Below are 16295 nucleotides of genomic sequence, written 5' to 3' on the forward strand. Positions count from 1 at the left end.
GAACAGCTCCCCCTCAAGTGGTTCCACCCCTTACATCCTCACAAAACGTGTAGTTATTGCTAAACCTCTGTATTGAAAATGTTCAATCTTGTTTTGTTATCTTCCTTCTGCAGGGAAAGTGAGAAGCCTAAGTTCATCATTGTGGACACTGACCCATTTGACAGCTTTGCATCTCAGTGACAATTCCTTATCCCGTATTCCTTCAGACATTGCCAAGCTTCACAATCTGGTATATCTGGACCTGTCCTCTAATAAAATTCGCAGTTTACCAGCAGAGCTCGGAAACATGGTGTCACTCAGGTATGTAACAAGTTAAAATTGGTCCCTTAGTAGCTTTGTAGCAACGGTTTAAATTCAATATAATTTTTACATTCTAGTAAATGAAAAGCATAAGTGTATTCCCCCTTCCTCACTTCCTTTTATCTGTCTCCCTGAATATTTCGTATGGTCTGTGCAGCTATATTAGTGCTGGCTTGTCTGTGATCTCTCGTTGTGATGTATGACAGTATGGAATGAGCTTCAGAAGCACTCAGTTTGATGGCAATCACCCATTTTATATTTTTCCAAGTCAGGTTTTTCTCTCTTGAGCTTCTCTTTCAAGATTCACACACATTTTTATGGGGCATTTTCTCTACAGAGTACTGATGCACAAAACAAAATTGCTTTTAACTGATAGTAGGGTAGGAAAAAAGATGAAGCATTCGTAATCATGCTAACTACAGCTTTTCCATCTTTATTCATCTTTAGTAGTTCTTCTTAACAATAGTTTATATTCATTTTATTTTACAACACCTGCAACTTGTCTAATATTTCCTTCCCATTTCTACTGTTGTGCAGTTGCATTCCTGTGTAAACTAGGGAGGAGGAAAAAAAAACGTTCTAAATGCACCTTTTTTCCTTTCGATTTTACAGTGCTAAGGTGTGCAGAGTTTGCATGGAATGGTACCTCCTTTTGGAAGGGAAACATGAGTAGTGATGCTTAGATTACAATTAAAGCTGCAGCATTTCACTTTGAAACAAGTTATGTAAATATATAAATCATTTATTTAGGAGTAAATATTTACAGGCAACATCTTCTGCCCTTCACCCAAAGGAAGAGCCTTATTTTAGGTTTGTTAGGCTGTTACCAGTAATTGCCTTCATTGCTTTTAATTTTGAAGACATTTATGGGCAACTTTCTCAAATCCAGAAAACAGTCTAAAAGTAACAAGAACATTATTAGAATTAAAGAATGAGACAATAGAGAAATGGGCTGCCAGCACAGCTCTGATGAAACTGGAAGCAAAGCAAGTTTGCACATACAAATATCTGTCACTTCATTTTCCTCTACTTTAGGAAAGCCCACTCTGTTGGGGGGATTAAGCTAGCTGATTAAAGCGGCACTAAAAGCTCAAATTCCAAAGCAGTTGAAGTTTCAACCTTGGAGGCTGAGCAAAAGGACCTTGCCTTTTAGAGCATTATTGGCAGCTCTGTTTTGCAGTGTGTCGTGTAGCTATTTTCAGCTGCGAAGTAGTGTGTTCTAAAGAAAGCTTTGCATTACTATTTCAATTAAAAGCAGTTATTAGTAACAGGCTTGTTCCTTCCTTTATCCACTCACATTGTGAGCTGTCAGTCCAGATTTTACTGGAATGTTCTCAAATTTGTCTTTGTACTTCATTAGCATCGTTTTATTTTCATCAGTCTCTTTCATTTTAAAACATTTTAAACGTAATACGACATGGAGTTAGCTTAGCAGTGCATAGTCACCAGTACTATCAAAAGATGTTGCGCCCTCTTCCCAACACTTTTCCCAATTTATTCTGGCTGATTCTATGGAGTTGCAGCTCTTCAACATCCTAAGTCTCTTCTGTGTAGAAACAGCTAAATCTTGTGAATGTGAAATGTGTAGCTAAGGTCTAGGATCACACTAGTTTTCTGTTTATGACCTAAATGTAATACTTGAGCCCAGTTTCTAGATGTGAAAAGCTAGTGCACTAATCCACTGTGCTCTGTCTGTCCTCAGTAATTGCAGCTGATCCATGATTTCTTTTTACTGAGTGAAAGTGAATTAAAATCCATAAGTGCATCCTATGTAATAGTGCTCTGCAGGTCTCAGCTGTGCTGGAGTTTTATGTTTCAGGCTGGCTCTTACTGCAGACATTTCCCATAGCTTCTGGGAAGTTGTTCAAACTAATGGTAATTCAACACTGCGCATTGCTAATATCCTGAGCCACAGAAATCATTTGTGCTCTTACACTTGAGAATTGGTAACAGGTCTTCCAGCTCCCACATCTGGAGCTCTGGGTTTGGTCTTGCCTAAGGCTCCTTGCATCTCCCTTTTTACTGCAGGTACTTGAATAAAGAGGTGTCAGAGCAGTAAGGTTTCTGATCTTTGCAGAAGGGGGGGTGGGAAATGAACACTGTAATGTGTTATCTTTGGAAAGCTCAGCTGTAAAACAGATTCTGTTGATACGCTTGAAAGAACTTGAAGTGCACCTTCAGTAAATTTGCAGACAACACCAGTTTGGGTGGGAGTGTTGACTTGCTTGAGGGCAGGAAGGCTCTGCAGGGGGATCTGGACAGGCTGGATTGATGGACCGAGGCCAATTGTATGAGGTTCAACAGGGCTCAGTGTCAGATCCTGCATGTGGGTCAAAACAACCCCATGTAATGCTACAGGCTTGGGGGAAGAGTGGCTGGAAAGCTGCCCAGCAGAAAAGGACCTAGGGGTGTTGGCTGACAGTGGGCTGAACATGAGCCAGCTTGTGCCCAGGTGGACAAGAAGGCAAACAGCATCCTGGCCTGTATCAGCAATAATGTGGCCAACAGGATCAGGGAAGCGATCATCCCTCTGTAGTAGGCACTGGTATGGCTGTACCTTGAATCCTGTGCTCAGTGTTGGGCCCTCTCACAGCAAGAGAGATGCTGAGGGGCTGGAGCAGGTCCAGAGAAGAGCAACAGTGGTGGTGAGGAGTCTGGAGAGGAATGGCTGAGGGAACTGGGGTTGTATAGTTTGGTGAAAAGGATGCTGAGGAGAGACCTTATTGCTCTCTGCAGCTACCTGAAAGGAGGATGGAGAGAGGAGGTGGCTGGTCTCTTTTCCCAAGTAACAAGTGATAGGACTTGAGGAAACTGCCTCAAGTTGTGCAAGGGGAGGTTTAGATTGGATATTAGGAAAAATGTCTTCACTGAAAGGGTCATCTAGCATTGAAACAGGCTGCCCACAGAAGTGGTGGTGTCACTTTTAATACTCATGGCATCTGGGGACATGGTTTAGTGGTGGACTTGGCAGTAGTGAGTTTATGGTTGGACTGTCTGATCTTAAAGGTATTTTCCAACCTAAAAGATGCTATGGTTCTATGAACCAGTGGGGTTTGCTGTGATCCTCTTTGCTATGTAGAGGGGGTGGGTTCCACAGAGGCAAGGATTATTAGAGCAAGTAATTCTTTCATCCAAGAGAAAAATTGTGATGATACCAACTGCTGTGCTGTTCTTCCAGTTCAGTGTTTTTCCTATGGACTTCTTAGACTTCAGCAGTACTTTGAAAAACTCTTAGAGGAAAAAGTAGCTTCCTAAAGAATAAAATAGTAGCTTTATGATGTCATGTAGAATATCATTCCTAAAAGTAATAGTGATTTAAATCTCAAATGGCCATGGAAGTGCTGAGAACTAGTGGAGAAGTTGATTTTCATTTATTTATGTATTTTTAACTCCCCCATCCTCATTTCTACCTGCCACATGCCTCATTCATACTTAGCAACCCCAGAATGACACAGTGGGCTTCTGAGTTTCTCTCTAACGTACATGTGTTTGTCTAGATTGGAAAAAGCAAAACTCAGAGCTGGCTAGGTGTGCTATAGTTTGCAAACAGTTGAGAAGTAGCTTGGTGTTTCTATATAACCCAGTGAAATAAAAAGTATCCTGTTTTGGTGGATTGTCCCTAAAACAAGCCAGTGTATTTTACAGAGGTTTCTAAATATGCTGTGAAACAGAAACAGTTTCTTGAGAAGCCCTTGTTAGGGAAGGACCAGGCAGAGTTTACTTTTGAAAGGCAAGGTCAGAAGAAGAGTTGTATCTGTCTACTTCAAATGCTGTCTTGTAGAAATCTGAAAGAGCAAAGGTAACTTTTGACATCCAGGTTTCCTTTCTTTTCTCTTTCCCTTTTTTGTTGCCTAAAAATACTTTTCAAGTCTAGGCACCAAGTTGTAAACAATCTGAAGGAGCAACTTCATATTGAATATGGTGAGGAAAGTCTGCACTGCTTAGTTGGGAATACTTTTAAGAAAGGGAAAAGCTCCTACCAAGTCACTTTTCTCTGCCCAGTTTGTTGGGCTATCAGAATCCAGGACATGAATTGTGTCCCTGTCTGCATATTGGTTTTGTAAGATAAAAAGCAGGTATTTTTGTCTGAACGCTGTAATTACGGAAAAACCCAAGCCAACAGAAAATGACTATTGTAAATGACTATTACATGGTAATGCCATAGTTCTAATTGTACCACCATGATTCTGGATTTTTTGCTTGTTTGTTTCCTGAGATATAATTTCCCTTTATTTGGCCTTTAATCATAGCTAAACTGTTTCATGATCTGCTTTGTCAGAGTTGTTACTGCTCCATCACTTGGAGTTATTAAAGTATTTAATTATTGCTAATAGTTACAAAATCTGACTCTTTTAAGATGAACTCAACAAACATGCTTTTGTCTGTACTTCAGCTTAACGTGTTTTGTCTTGGTTTTGTCTGTATATTTGAGTATAGCAATATTTCCCCAACTATTGCTGTTCAGTCTTTGAGTTTTCCAATACTGTCATTTGCTGATACGTTGCTTCTGTTTTAGTTAAACTTTTGTACTCCACTGCTGAAGACAAATGCTGATTTATTTTCAGGCCTGTATGATTTTTGCTCTGTCTACAGGGAACTACATTTAAATAACAACCTGTTACGAGTTTTACCTTTTGAGCTGGGGAAACTGTTCCAGTTACAGACTTTGGGTCTGAAAGGTATTCCTGCTTTTTCTTGGTATCCGTGCTTCTTTAATGAGAACGCTTCTGAGATGTAATGGCTGTAGTCTTGCTAATTCATCAGATGTTAGTGAATAGCAATCCCAGATGTAGCTACTCCACATGTATAAATATTGTTATTTGGGGATTATTTAAAGCTAAGGAAAAGAATGAGTTTGGCAAAACACTCCATAAATAAAGAAGTTTGCTTCTCTTTCTGCAGAGTGAGCAGAATGTGAATGGTCCATGAAAACTTTTACAATCTGCGTGTGTGTTTGGATGGTAGGACTGCTCATATATGACTGGCAAATAAGCTGATGGATGTTTTGCTCATGTCAGGCGAAGTGAGCAGTAGTGGCTCCTGTGTTTGGCCTCATCTGTCTTGTACCATGCCAGTTCTTCACTGTTGTTAGACCCAGTGACCACCCTTGGGGTGGTTAATCTGAAGGCAGATGTAGGATGGAATGAGGCTAACTTCACTTCCAGTGTTTTGTGGGATTGAAGACCTGACATCTGAAACCTCTGAGTAGTGCATAGTAGATGCATTATCTGTTCTCAGAAATGCCAGCTTTCAACACTGATACGCAAGTTCATATTGGCTCTATATATTTTCTTCATTATATCTGTAAATCTGTTTGCAGGAAATCCACTTACACAGGATATTCTGAACCTGTATCAGGAACCAGATGGGACGAGAAGGCTACTGAACTATTTGCTTGATAATTTGGCAGGTACTGCAAAAAGAAGTAAGTGCTCATTCTTAAAACATTTCTTTCTGCTGTGTGCAATAAATGTGATTATCACTTGTTGCATCTCTCCTTTAAAATGTTCCCATAGTTTCAACTGAACAACCACCTCCAAGATCTTGGATTATGTTGCAAGAACCAGACCGTACAAGACCAACAGGTACTGTAATGCTTGAAGGATTTTTCCTTCTCTTTTTTTGCTTTTCTGTTGATCTTTACTATCTTCTGAAAAATAAATGCTTAAATTGACCAATCATCTGTGCAGTGCTGACTGGCCAGGTGAAGTAGATCTCTCAATTGGAAAACCTGTTACAGATTTACCCATTTCTTACTAGAAAGTAGTTTCTTTTGAATTAACACTCTCCTCGGCAGAATTGAAACTGTTGTCCTCAACTAATGAAATAGTTGAATTGCAACAGGCTTAACTGAATGTTTGCTGAAGAATAAAATAAAGAATTCCCCCAAAATGGAGAATTCTTTTAAGTAACAAATACATGATCTTTGACTCAGCACTTCTCTTCTTGTGGGATTCGGGCCATGTTTTATTATTTACTAATTTTTTTTCTGCATAAATTGTCTAAAATACAGCCTCTTCTGTTTGCCTGCACACCAAAAAATTTAGTGTATTTCTCAGTTATTGCAGTCTTCCAGACTGTTGTACATTGCCCCAACAAAACCTGAAGTCCATGCTGTTGGATTACCTGTCAGGTTGCCCCAAAGTGTCTCATTATCACTCCTGTTCCAAATTCAGAGAGTAGGTGTTTCTTGTCTTTACACCTGAAGTGTAGGTTTTTTGAGGTGCAAACGCTTGGGGGTTTATTTTGTCTATCCTTTTTCACTGTGCAAAGGAATCCATTGTGCCTATGGATCTGTTACAGCTCAAGGTGGTAATAAAGTAGATTTTAAATAATCTATTTGAAGAGTTTGCAAACCTTTATACAGCTAGCAAATGTTAAGTGCTCAAATACACTTAACTTTGGTTTAGGCTTCTCACAGTAGCACAGCACTTAGCATAAAGTGCATTTGTATGCTATTTACTGCATTAAAGGGGATTTTGGTTTTTGTTTTCCAGTTAAAAGCTAGAACACAGCTGTCGTATGTGCAGACCTGTAATTTATCTTTGTAGAAAGACTTACCAGTTTTTAATACAGATCCATGTGCTGTGTTTTGGTACTAAAGCAAGAATTGATAAATTTGCAGAAGACAGAAGTGAAGAGCATAATTTTGTATATGTGTACATATATTTGTTTAATATATCACTGTGTAAGTAAACTTCTTGTTCTGCAGCCTTGTTCTCTGTCATGTGTTACAACGTACTCTGTGATAAATACGCTACCCGGCAGCTGTATGGCTATTGTCCATCTTGGGCCTTGAACTGGGAATACAGAAAAAAAGCCATTATGCAGGAAATCCTGAGCTGCAATGCTGACATCATAAGTCTTCAGGTAAAAGATGTACCATGATTTCTTTCCCTTTTCTATTCCCCTGTGCTGGTTTCTCCACACTAAATGTATTTACAGTAAACGGTGTGTTTTCAAAACCTGAAAGCAAAAGCAGAAAAAGAAGTGGTGTTTAGAACATTATTTATTGCTTGACATCAAAAGAATGCTTTTCAGCCCACACTGTTGGAATGCGAACCAGCAGCTGCTGATCAAAGAAGGGTACGTGGGGGTGTCTGTGTTCCTCTGTGTGTGTATAGGGCTGTAATTGATGTATTTTCAAATAAAAAGCTTGAGATAATCATAACTCTGGGGATTACAGAAATTCATTTATATTTTCTTAAAATAGGGATATTGCTCTGAAATTTGCAATCTCTGATGTACTTCATTCTTACTTTTTTTTCCCCTTAAATCTAATTTGAAAGTGATTTACACTTCTGAAGATTCTAAATAATATCTGCCTTCTGTATTTTGCCAATAGTACATTCATACTGTGCTGTCTGATAACTTTGTAGGAAGTTGAAACAGAGCAGTACTACAGTTTTTTCCTGGTAGAATTGAAAGAACGTGGCTACAATGGATTCTTCAGTCCAAAATCTAGAGCTAGGACAATGTCCGAACAGGAAAGGAAACATGTTGATGGTTGTGCAATATTTTTCAAAACAGAAAAGTAAGTGATGTGTTTTGCAAAGCCTTCTCCTATATCTTGCTCTCTTTCATATAATTTCTCTGGTCATTCTATAGCTCAAGCATCTTTGAACTAGAAAATACCGCAGAATGAGAAACATGAGCTACATTTCTATAGTTATCCTCTCCCATTAATTGAAACTAAGGCAGTAAAAAGTACATAAAAATTGCTAGGAGAGCTATATCCTGTGAGTTCAGTTTAGCATTTTATGGAATTACATTGTTGACTGAGATTTTTCACACCATGGATGCGTTTGAGCTTTAATTAAAAACTTACCTGCAACATTTCCTTTTGTATCTGGCTGCTGATAAAAACACGTATGATGTTTCTCTTTCAGATTTACTTTGGTTCAAAAACACACTGTTGAGTTCAATCAGCTAGCAATGGCAAACTCGGAAGGTTCAGAAGCAATGCTGAACAGAGTTATGACAAAAGATAACATTGGAGTTGCTGTATTGTTAGAACTGCGAAAGGAATTGATAGAAATGTCATGTAAGTCCTGTTTAGTTTCTTAGTAGATTTTCTTTCATTAACAAAATACAGTTACTTTTGTGATGGCAAACTAGAAAAAGTAGGTTCTGCTGATTAATATAACTTTGCACATCGTGTGTTCAGACAAATTATTTCCAAAGAGAATTTGGGAATAAGTCATACTGCTTAAATGCTGGAGATACTTATTTTTTTCCAGTTACGCCTCTTTGCTTGAAGTGGTTTTTTTGCCTGAAGTTACAGGTATGAAAAAAATCAGTGGTTGTTAGCCATGTATTTCTGGATCATAAATCTGCATCGTTTTAGCTTGTTACTTTCTTCACTCTCATGCTCATACAACCTGTTTGTTCTGCCCTGTCACTCTTAATTTAGGAAATGTAAATTGGCTTTCAAGTATCGCAGTGGGTACCTACTCAACCTGTGTGATATTTACCCAAATGATATTTTATTAATTCAGATTCTAACAAGCTTTTTAAGAAGCACTTCTAGCAAGAGAGGTAACTTAGAATGTGGGTAACTTAAAATTCAGAGCTCATCACCTGATAAGGTATGAGCTGTGCCTGTTTACTATCACAACCTGAGGAAAACCATTGTAGTTTTTTAGAACAACACTATTTGCCTGTTATTTATATTAATTCACAGTATTCTTACCTACATAAACATTACCTGTAACAAGCTAGTCTATCTGTTAATGATCTTGAATGTGAAACAATTACTGCTAATGCTTTGCATCAACTAAAACACATAGTAGATATAACAGGAGTTGTATGACCCTCTTAAATGGTATTAACCCTGTTCCGGTTATACTGGTATTTTATTTTTGCCTCCCCTCAGACATCTTGTTTAAAATTCAATAATAGTGTTTTGTGTTGCTGACCATGTAAGGTAAATAACTGGTTTTAAATTTTAGCTGGAAAGCCACACCTTGGGATGGAGAAGCAGCTAGTTCTTGTAGCTAATGCACATATGCATTGGGACCCAGATTATTCTGATGTGAAGCTGGTTCAAACTATGATGTTCCTGTCCGAGGTAAAGAACATTATTGATAAAGCTTCTCGTAGTCTCAAACCTGGCGTTTCGGGAGAGCTTGGAACCATTCCACTTGTACTGTGTGCAGATCTCAATTCCCTACCAGACTCTGGTAAGAGTTCTCTAATTTACTTTTTTAGACTCTTTCAAGTGTGTAATAATTTAAATTCTAAGGTCTTGCTTCTTTAAAGGAGTTTTCAACTTAGAGAATACATTGTTTGATATAAGCTCTAAAGGTACTATTAAAATAAAAGGAAGAGAGAAAAGATAGAACTGGTTCTTTTGTACATGTCCTTATTGCCTGTGCAGTAGTGTAGCTATGTCTGGTCTTTCAGAAGTGTTCTCATTGTTATCTTACAATGCAAGAATGGAAAGGAAGACTCTATCTTCCAAAAATAACTGGAAGCATGAGTATGTTGCTGATAATTGTGGGTTTTTTTAATTTCAAGTGTGACAAGATAGGGTCTTCTCTTTAAAGTTGCCACCATAGACTCATTTTCTGCAGCTCAATTATTTTAGGACTTCCAAAGTTTAATACATTTCCTACTAGAAAGGAATTCTTCAGAGCACTTTACTAAATGCAACTTTTTTTTTGCCTTGGTGGCAACTTTATAAAGTGCAAGAAATTAACAGTGATGGCCTTCTTGGCTTTCTCAGGTACCTAGCTGAAGTGCTGAACTCAAGCCATCCTTTCTTCTTGTTGCTAGTTGTCCAATATAATAATCTCCATTCCTGGTCTCCCTTCTGGCCACTGCTTTTCAACTCTTAACATCTGTTAGGGTTGATAGAGGCAGTTACTGCTCTACAGTACTGGAAACTTGATTCTTTTTGATCCCAGGAAGCCAAGTATCACTAGTGGCTATTGCAGTAGCCACTTCATGTGTCTGATTGTGTCTTTAGAGGAACTAATAGCTGCTTTTTCCTTCTAGAACTTTAACACAGCTATTCTGAAATTAAAAGGCATGATCATTGACAAATCTTGTCAATTTGGCTTTGCAGCCTCTGTAATTTTACTTGAAGTAGTGGTACAGAAGTTGGCTTTTTACAACATTTTAGCTGAAGAATGTTGAAAGCCAAGACTTGAGCATAGATAAGAGGAAGCTGACTGCCTAGCATCTGTGGAACTTTATTTCTACTTTTGTCATTTCCCTCCCCAGTCTGTTCTTTACTAACCTTCTTGTTTTTATTAAAGAAAGATGTCTCTGTTCTAGGTGACATTTACTCGATATGCATATACATTGTCTTGCAATATTGTAAAAAAACTGCTGCTGACTATTATATATGTTTTAAGGTTTTGCTTATATAAAGCGTATATAAGCTTTAGTTGCAAGACTCAAGGTACCTACACGCCCCTATTTGCTGAATGCTTGTTAATACCGTCTTGTCTGTGTGCCTCTCTAATAGGTGTTGTTGAGTACTTGAGCACTGGTGGCGTGGAAACAAACCACAAAGATTTTAAGGAACTGAGATACAATGAAAGTCTTACTAACTTCAGTTGTAATGGAAAAAATGGAACAACAAATGGAAGAATTACACATGGTTTCAAGTTGAAGAGTGCCTATGAGAATGGTCTAATGCCTTATACAAATTACACATTTGACTTCAAGGTAAGGCCTTGGCTGATATTTTGGGCACGTTTTCCTTTTTGGGTTTTAACTAATGTGTTTGCTGTAGAAAAATGTTTAACAAGTAAGTTAATCTGTTTGGGGAGCTAACGCTAAATTCACCAAGTTTATATTTAAAACATAGCAAGCTAGAGTGTTCAACACTTCAGTCTCATAGAAATCAGACTTTCCTTGTTAATAACTTGTAATAGATTCACTAGAGTTGGGGTGCTGTTAACCTTTCTCGTAAACATGGAAGATCTTATATATTAATACTCAAAGCTAAATGAAATAGCTCAACAGGGGCACTGAAGCTGTCAACTTCAAGGAACTACTCTGTTGCTACTGGAAAAATCTTATTGCTCTGTGACTTGGGGGAAACAAGACTGCTCTTTTCTTCTTCGCAATCAGATAAATGTGATTTGGAGCTATGTAGGAGGCTGGAAATTGTAACCCATAAAAGCATAACAGAAGTGATACGGGGTAGACTTGACTTTTGTTTTCCTAATCTATATTGAGCAAATCAAGGGATATAGAAAGTAGAATTGTCCTAAGTTGATACTGTAAAGAAAGAGTGGTAGCATTTTGCTTACTCATAGGACTGACCTCATCTTTTGTTTGGAAGAATAACTTGAGTCAATAATATATACTAATAATTTTATTTCTTCTCTTGTTTTAGGGTATTATTGACTACATCTTCTACTCTAAACCTCAGCTAAACATACTTGGCATTCTTGGACCTTTGGATCATCATTGGTTAATAGAGAACAATATAAGTGGTTGTCCACATCCACTCATCCCTTCTGACCACTTCTCACTTTTTGCACAACTGGAGCTTTTGCTGCCTTTCCTGCCTCCTGTAAACGGAATCCATCTCCCTGGCAGGAGGTAGTCAAGTACATTTGAGAGGGCAACCTCAATCTAACTTGTACAATTGTAAAATCTGAATATAGAGGAGTGAGGTATGGCCAACAGGGATTTTTTTTTTCTTAATAATGTTAATCTTAAATCTAATTATTTGCTAAAGACATAGTAAAAGCCAGGTGCTATCAACAGACACAATTCTGAGCCCAATATACTTTGTATACTGTTCGACAGCGATCGGTGCATTTGCACCTTTCTTTAATACGTTACAATTAACCTTCCTGTTTCTTTTATCCAACGTGACATTTTCATGCCTTGAAATAGGGAATTGTTATACAGTATATTCTCTTTGCACAGTTATCTGTAGCACTACTTTTTTGAGGCCAGTAGGAACATCCACAGAACATTCTTCCGTACTTCACTCCCTCCTTTTTCAGACTTGTTTGTAAAATATAGAATTTGAATTTAGCCTTTATTGATTGTATATGAACAACAGAAAACCTGATTTATGAGATTTTGTACTTTAAAAGAAAAAAAAAAGAAAAATCAGATTTGGAAAATGATTGTATTGTAAACTAAGGCTAAATTTTTATCTGTTTTCATGTGTTATAAAGGCCAGCTTGTAAAAGAGGTTGTCACAGGTTTTCTCTGCTAACGATTTGCACTGTTAGGGTTTCGTTAGCCCTTTTGTACTACTTTTTATGTTCAGTTGAGGACGTTGCTTTTAAAATCCAAACGTATAAAACCACATCATCTTACAGAGATAACAAAGTACATTCTGTTTATTTCTGACTTAAAGAGAAAAGCATAGAGTTCTCGCAGAACAGATAAGCTAAGCAGTGAATCTGAGTAGACCTGTAAGGATGGAAAGCTATTGCTGACGTGTATAGGCTCAGATCTTTTTCTCATCTCTAACTTTTAAAGTAAAATTTAGGAATACTCGTGTACAGCTTCTTCATTTCTGTTTTAAATAATTGTCCTATCTCCACTGTGCCTGCTTCGATTTGTTCTCAACTAGCACTGCCTGTGCATGCAGAGAGATCCTGTGCATCCTCTTTTATTTTTTTAATAATGTTAACACTTGTGAAAATTTTATGAAGATACTTTTGTATAAGCTGTGGCATCTTCTTTTCCTTTGTGAAGCATTGGATATCACACTTGGAACATGTTCAGGTTATGGGTACACAGTTTCTAGCTTCGAATACCCATGCACTGCTTCTTTCAGTGTCATTGCACAGTGCTGTTTTTCCCACTAAGAATTACTATCATGTGAATTCTCTTTTCGTTTAAGTGTGTTCCTCAGTTTCAGAAAGTATAATTCCTTGAAGAATAAAACCCAACCTTACATTTTCTACCGATGAAGCAGTGTAAAATAGATGCATTTTCAGTCCAGGTCCCAAAGACAATTCTTCAGATCATTTTTTTTAAAGTGACCAAGTCTTTGTTTTAAAGTGTCAAACAAGACTGAAGTTATAGCATACCCTCAGTGCCATTTGTGTCATGAAGCCAAGTCTGTAACAGCTTACAAATTTAACTTGTCTATTTGTATCCTAAAAGGGAGAGAGTTTATCATCTCCTTAAGCTAATACAACTTGAATAATCAGTGTAAAAAGAAGTAAAGGATAGAGAGCTTGGTCTTAAACAGCTTTTGTTTCAGCTGCGGGCAGGGAAGCAAAAGGACACTGAGCATTAAGAGAAAACTTTCTAAATATTGTGAATTTTTATATATAAAGAGAGTGGATTGGTAATAATGAGTCAAAATTTTATTGAGTAGTCAGCACGTGAGTGTGCTCCGACCATTCTGTTTGAAGCTGAAAGTCAAAACTGACAAACAGTTCGGGGGTGTAAAATGTACATTTTAAAATTGCAATAGGAGAAATTTTGATCTTGAATCCTTGTCTGGGACCTGATCTCTTGGGGTTATTTTGGTTTTGGTTTTAGTTGTGAAAACACCAAACCTGTCCAGTTTATAAACAGTACATTGAAATGCTGGTAGTGTTGCTGTAGTAGACTTAATGCGTAGTGTTATTATTTTTTTTCTGTTTGTTTTTTTGGGTTTTTTTTTGTAAAGTGTGAATAAAAAGGTGTTTTACTCATGTTTCCTTAATGATGTCTTGGTAATGTACATCATGACCATTTCCAGTGATGATGAGCCAGTTTAGCTTGTCAAACTAAGCAAACTATTGTTTCTTTTTTTGATTCTCTGGATTGTGTAAATGAGTCCAGAAAGCTTTACAGAAGGGGAAGGGAAGCACTTACTCATTTTGTATTTTTTTAGAGGGGGATAATTTACTTTAATAGATGCTGGAGCTTGAGTGCACTTGTTAGATTCTGAAGGTTTGAGCTTTATCCGATACGTGTTCTCCTCTATTAGGTAGTCTTAAAAAACTATTTGAATTTATGACAGCATGTTAAAATATGGCCCCTTTGTGCTTTTGGAGACACAACTGTTCCTGCATAGTCACCTCACAGTTGAAGGGTTCACTTAAGTAACTGTTTCCTCCAGCTTTTATACTAGTCCAACAGGTCCCAATCAAAAACCCATTGAACACACTGAAGACACTCCTTTGACTTCACTGGGTTTTAACTGGGCTGCAGCTGTGACTCGGGGGCTGAAGGAAGGAGAAATGTTTAGAGTTTAGGGAAAGACCAGATGGCACCAAAACAGTTGAGAGAAACTTTGTCAAACAATCCTTCAAAGAAAATAGATCCCTGTGTCAAACAAATCTAACTCAGAAGTCTCAATTTCCAGCTATAACATAGAATAAGGCAATAAACAGTGTCTTCGCAAAATGAAAATGTTTCCTTCATAGTTTTTAACACAAGAATGGTTAATTGCAATGTTTTTGTTTGAGGTGGTTTTGGGTGTTGCCATAATGTACCTTCAGTGTTCTTGTCGTAAAAGCACATAGAGCAAAAGTCACAGAACGTCCTTGGGGTTGAAAGGATTTGTTTAGGTTAGACCAGGCTTTTTTTTCCACTTAAAGTACAGTCAGCCATATCTTGTCTGCTTTTATTTACCTTTACCAAGAGTTCTTGGGTGTCAAAGTGTAAATTGAAATATACCTTTAACTAAAAGAACGGATTAGAGTACAAGACTAATACCACGAGTTACCGCTTTTAACATTACACAGGGGGGGAAGAGCATATAAGTCAGTGCGTGTTGTAATTATTTTGTCCTTTTAGCAGCTTTAAAAAGTCCAATTTGGCTAGTATTTGACAAAGTTGGCTGTAAGAACATTCTATGTCAGCATTTTGGATGTAACTAGCAAATCTCAAAGGGTTTTTTAGAACAGAATCAGAAGATAGTTTATGGTTTGCTTTTGCGACCACACAAAAGCTTTAAGAAAGGCAAAATAATTACAGCACCATTGGGGAGAAAGAAAAAACCAAACTAATTACACTGTAAAACTTAAAAGATTGAGTTAACTGCTTAAGTAGCAAGCCTTTCTCATCCAGCCAGACACAGTATTTTTTAGTATGTTAACTGCTATTCTTTTCCTTTGGTTGCATAAATTTGTAACACTTTAAGTGTCTTGGTATGTTTAAGTAGTGTCTAAAATAGGATATCTTAGTCTTTATTCACAGTACTTCTGTATAATGTGTAATGCACTGGACTAACTCTTGTTTACCATTCATGTAACAAAAACCAGCACATTATCTGCACTAAGCTCAAAGAATGTTGCATTTGTCTATAGGCAGCTCTTCAATAAGATAAATGGGAAACTGAATATGGTCTGATGGTAAACAAGGGCTTTTACTGTTCTCTTCAGTGGAACTTTCTTCTTGGTCAAATTTTAACTAGTTAGTATTATATTTATATACAGGGTCTTCTTTTTCTTTACCAATGTATTTTCCTACTCATAGCTGACCAATAAATCCAATATCTGTTTCAAAGCTTCTTGAAGTCTAATTCATATTTTAATTCCTAAAGCTTTTCCTGAAGACTTGCACGTACAGCAAAGTGAGGGAAGTGGGTAAAATGTAGGAAACTTGATAATCCCCAGAAGACTTTCCCATACTTTGTTACTTTATGGATCTGCAGATCAGAAAGCTGCTTGAATCATTTGGGTTTGGATTGTGAAGACCCAACTAGTAATGCCTCCAAACCCATGTCCAAACCTACTCCAGTCTCTGCTCCATGTCTTCATTATCTGGCCATCCTCTGATCTTCCCAAGTCAGTTAATAAGGTCAGTTGTGCAGTGCAGGATCCACAGGTTTTGTCTGGGTCCTGTAGACCCTGCTCTTTCCTTCCTCTTCCCTTGCCACACCAGAAAGCCTACAGTACATTTGGTCTGGCAGCAGGAAAGGATTCAAAGATGCCATTAATTTGCCATCAGAAGGAAGCAAAGTAGAGATATTTCTTGCATTTAATTTTCCCTCAGGAACACGATTCAGCCAGCTTGTGTTCTGTTGGGAGAGATGTCATCTTTATCAGAGCGCATGTGTAACAGTG

General features: G+C 37.6%; 1 protein-coding gene across 5 annotated transcripts in view; it reads left to right on the forward strand.

The window, feature by feature from the left end:
• CNOT6 (CCR4-NOT transcription complex subunit 6) overlaps positions 1-15739 on the forward strand; it is a 32655-nt gene extending 16916 nt beyond the window's left edge. For 4 of the 5 annotated variants that reach the window (XM_057409500.1, XM_057409503.1, XM_057409501.1 and 1 more), the window contains 10 exons: positions 114-300; positions 4894-4979; positions 5621-5725; positions 5817-5885; positions 7013-7170; positions 7680-7834; positions 8190-8344; positions 9252-9482; positions 10775-10977; positions 11654-15739. In XM_057409500.1, coding sequence (XP_057265483.1) covers positions 114-300; positions 4894-4979; positions 5621-5725; positions 5817-5885; positions 7013-7170; positions 7680-7834; positions 8190-8344; positions 9252-9482; positions 10775-10977; positions 11654-11866 — 1562 coding nt within the window. In that variant the 3' untranslated portion in view covers positions 11867-15739. The remainder of the gene's footprint in view (positions 1-113; positions 301-4893; positions 4980-5620; positions 5726-5816; positions 5886-7012; positions 7171-7679; positions 7835-8189; positions 8345-9251; positions 9483-10774; positions 10978-11653) is intronic. The other variant, XM_057409504.1, reaches the window with a different exon arrangement.
• Positions 15740-16295: the final 556 nt, after the last annotated feature.

This window comes from Pezoporus wallicus, unplaced genomic scaffold (assembly GCF_028554395.1).
Source record: "Pezoporus wallicus isolate ANWC-B61680 ecotype Strahan unplaced genomic scaffold, APGP_CSIRO_Pwel_v1 contig_8166, whole genome shotgun sequence".
In the NCBI taxonomy this organism is placed as follows: domain Eukaryota; kingdom Metazoa; phylum Chordata; class Aves; order Psittaciformes; family Psittacidae; genus Pezoporus; species Pezoporus wallicus.